The 4,125-nt window shown below is 60.0% G+C and overlaps 1 protein-coding gene across 1 annotated transcript in view; it reads right to left on the reverse strand.

Moving 5' to 3' along the window:
- Positions 1–3,554: 3,554 nt before the first annotated feature.
- The window catches only part of CSRP1 (cysteine and glycine rich protein 1), a 9,010-nt gene continuing 8,439 nt past the window's right edge, over positions 3,555–4,125 (reverse strand). The window contains exon 5 of the mRNA XM_005426825.2: positions 3,555–3,604. Coding sequence (XP_005426882.1) covers positions 3,555–3,604 — 50 coding nt within the window. The remainder of the gene's footprint in view (positions 3,605–4,125) is intronic.

Raw genomic sequence — 4,125 nt, forward strand, 5'->3', positions numbered from 1 at the left:
GCGGGCAAGTCTGCAGCGCTGATGAGATGCACCTCATTATCCCTCATTAAGAGGGCAGGGCGGCTGGCGGAGCCAGGAACTGGTTCGTGCTCCCTGGGGCCAACCTCGCCACGCTGGCAGAGATCCCGGGTGTCCCAGGAGACCCGAGCTCCTGACGTCAGGCGGCCCCGGAGGTCACCCCGAGCACCCCAGCGCTTCGGAAGGGGCAGAGCAATGTGGGTTCCCCAGCAGAGCAGAGTGGGTTCACCCAGCAGAGCACAGCACTGTGGGTTCCCCAGCAGAGCAGAGCACAGCACTGTGCGTTCCCCAGCAAGGCTGTTTTCCCACACACGGGTAATGCTCAGCTCCAGGGATGCTGAGCCCTGGGAGCTCAGGGGGAACAGTTTTGGGACTGTCAATGTTCTGGTAATCTGGGATGTCTGGGCAGTTCTGGCTCACCATCCAGCTCCAGCTCCATCCTCACAGCCCAGGGAAGAGCCAAGGGCTGCCAACCCGGCCCCTCTGCTCACTGCAGTCACTGCTTCTCCAGGCACCAGCCACCAAGGGAAGGAGCTGGTCCCGCAGCCCTGGGTGTGAAGGAGTTCTGGGAACATCCTCTTCCACTCCTGTCTCCCCAGCTGTCCATTCCCAGACACAGCAGGGGCAGGGCTCTCACCCGGCCAGGCTGCACATGGCACCTCCTGCCCTGCAGCAAACCCTGCAGGACCCGCTGTGCCAGGCTGTGGGTGAGCCAAGGGCTCTGCTCTGCTCCGTGGGCTGCCCGCAGCTCATCCCATCCACACGGGCCCTCAGGGCAGGTGACATCCCCTCTCACGGGGCTGCCGAGCTCAGCCCTGCCCTGAGGTGACACCCCCACTGGGCTGGGTGACAGGGTGACATTCCCCCCTAAAGCCCCGCTGGCCATGGGGCTTGGGGGCTCCAGTCTGACCCCTCAAGCGGAGCCATCACCTCGAGGCTCCAGGGTGCTTGGCCACAAGCCACTCCCTGGTTTGTCCCTTCAGGGCAGGTTTGGGTGCCACAGCCCCTTCCCCAGGCTGCAGCCCCCCAAGGGCGGGAGCTGCCGGGCACAGCGCGGCTCTGCTGCCTCGAGGGGGAGCTGGACAGCACCTGGGCACAGGTGAGCAGACACGGCTGGGCCCTGCCGTGCTGCTGACCAGCAGAGGGTAGCATGGTCAGAGCTGTCCCACTGCAGCTCGGGCAGGAGATGCCCAAAAAGCACCTCTAGTCCCACCCTGCTTCTCCTGGGCCATGTCCCACCACCTCCTCCAGCCCCCCTCATGCCTCTGTCAGGATGTGCAGCCCTCGTGATCCCATCCTGGTGTCCCCACAGTGGTCTCTGTCACTCCCTAAGCCACTCTGAGTGACCAGTGCAGCGTCAGCAGGTGTGTGGCACCCAGGGCAAACCCTGAGGACATGGTCCCTGTCCTGGGACATGGTTTATCCGGGACCTTTGGGACTGGGAGCTCAGCAGGGACCCACTAGGCAGGAGAAAAGAGGACCTGGGGAGGCTGAACTTCAACTTTCCACTGTCTATAGAAAGGTTGTGGAGACATGGCCCTGCCTGGCAAAAGGACACAAGACACCAGGCACAGGGGCACAACAGGACAGTCAGGGATTCAAAGAACCATTAATGTTGGAAAATCCCTCCCAGGTCACAAGATCATCATCCATTCCAACCACTCCCCCAGCACTGCCACAATCACCACTAAGCCATGTCCCCATGTGCCACATCCCACACAGCTTCTGAACACCCCAGGGATGGTGACTCCAGCACTGCCCTGGGCAGCTGTGCCAGGGCCCAGCCATCCTTTCAGTGATGAAACAACCCTTTCAAGGCTTGTGTGGCCCAATGCTGTGACAAGATCCTCAGTGGTGGGACCTCCATCCTCAGAGGGATCCTGTACCTCAGTGGACACCAAATGCTCTGACCAACCTGACCTTTGGAACCCTGCCTTAAGCAGGAGGTTGCAGTTAAGGCTTCTGCTGGTCCCTTCTAACCTACATTTTTCCATGGCTCTCCAAAAACAAATCCAGCATTTTCTCCTGGCTTTGACCAGGCCTCCAGTAGAATTGGCTTCTCTGGGGTCCAACACATGTGAAATGTCACTATCCCATAGAACCACCAGCTGGTTTGGGTTTAAAGGTTAAGAACCATCCTGTTCCACCCCCTGCCATGGCAGGGACACCTTCCACTAGATCAGGTTGCTCCAAACCCTGTCCAGCCTGGCCTTGGACACTTCCAGGGATGGAGCAACCACAGCTTCTCTGGGGCAGCTGTGCCAGGGCCTGCCCACCCTCACAGCCAAGAATTCCTTCCCAATATCCCATCTATCCCTGCTCTCTGGCAGTGGGAAGCCATTCCCCCTTGTCCTGTCCCTCCATCCCTTGTCCCCAGTCCCTCTCCAGCTCTCCTGGAGCCCCTTTAGGCACTGGAAGGGGCTCTGAGCTCTCCCTGGAGATTTCTCCAGGTGAAATCCCCATCTCTCCCAGCCTGGCTCCAGAGCAGAGGGGCTCCCTCTCCTCCCCTCTCTCTGACAGAACCCCTACAGCTGCATGAGGAAGGGACTAAATACTCATTGTAGCTTTACTGACCAACCAGCACTGCCTGGGCACAATCCCACCGGGGGCACACCCAGCTGAGATGCCACAGCAGCAGCACAGCATCACCTGCACACTCACAGAGAAGGCAGCGGCTTCCTGAGCCCCCGTCCCTGCAGCAGCCCCACCTCACACCTCTGCAGCAGCTTCCTGACCCCCCATCTCTGCAGGAGCTTCCAGAACAAGCCCCCCCCACCTCCACATGGGAGCAGCAGGGCCTCTGCCAAGCAAGGGAGGCAGGTCTGGGTCTGCACACCAGGCTGGTACCTGAGCCCTCTGTGCTGCAGCTCCCAGCCCTACCCGAGCCTGGGCTGTGTGCCCCCTACACCAAGTGCCACCAGACCCCTCATCCCAGCCACCACACAGCCCAGAGCAGGGGGTCCTGCTGGAATCTAGAGAGGGGAAGGTTTTGGAGATGATAAAGACTCAACTCCCCATCTCCGCTCCATAAACACCATGTAAAACTGAGGGTATGATGAACAGGAGAAAGCACTGAGGTTGATAAAGGAGCCCCAGTCCTGCCTCAAAAAAGGATTTCTGCCTCTGTTGTGCTTCTCAGAACACTCCCCATCTCATTTGCTCAACCACAATGTTTATAACTTTAAAAACCCCAGAACTCAATTGTCTGTGAAGTCCCTAAGCTGCAGCGAGGCTGATCCGAGTCTGTCCCACCAGTCCAACAGGAGAATCACAGAAAGGGAGTGAAGAGTTTAGATGGAAACCAATTAAATCTGGGCAGCTGCCAGACTGGAGGCTTAATGATCCACAAGCTGTAAAAAAGCAGGGAGTAGGTGAAAAGCTGTTAATTACTTGGCACTTCTGGGCACGCCTCTTGGAGAGGTGCCACCAGAAAGCACTGATAGGGGTTTGGAGAGCCTGAGCACACGTGTGGTGCTACCAACACACCCAGGAGGGCTGTCCTGGCCTCCCAGCATCAACCTCTGCTTTTGCAATAGTTATCCCCATTCCTGGAAGTCTTCAACGACAGGGCTTGGAGCAGCCTGGGCTAGTGGAAGGTGGAACAAGATGAGCTTTAAGGTCTCCTCCAATCCAAACCATTCCACGCTGATTCTTGGTGGGAGCAGAGGGGGAGCCCATCCCAGCGAGCTGCAGAGCTCAGCTGGGCCGTGTCAGACTGCACCGACACACTCCTGCCATTGGGCTTTCATTGCAAGCCAGGGCTGCAAACACCTCCCCAGCCCCGGGCCCTCAGCCCAGCCGGGAGTCAGAGGCAGGGCCAGGCTCTGATGTCGCTGATGTTTTATTGCTTGCTCGGGGTCACGGCTGAGCACGGGCCGGCGGGACGGGCAGGACTCGGGCACCGGGGCCTCTCTGCGGTGGCAGGGAGTGCCCCCCCTGTGCCCCCTGCCCCAGCAGGACCCCACGGGGACAAGGCTGGGACCCCCCCGGCCCTGGGGAGCGCCGGGGCAGGGCAGGAGGGGCTGGTGCTGCGAAGCAGCGGTGGCTGGGGGTGACAGGGGGTGACAGGGGGTGACAGTGGGGCACTCACTGCAGAGTGGGGCAGGC

The sequence above is a fragment of the Geospiza fortis genome, unplaced genomic scaffold, assembly GCF_000277835.1.
Source record: "Geospiza fortis unplaced genomic scaffold, GeoFor_1.0 scaffold26, whole genome shotgun sequence".
NCBI classification, from domain to species: domain Eukaryota; kingdom Metazoa; phylum Chordata; class Aves; order Passeriformes; family Thraupidae; genus Geospiza; species Geospiza fortis.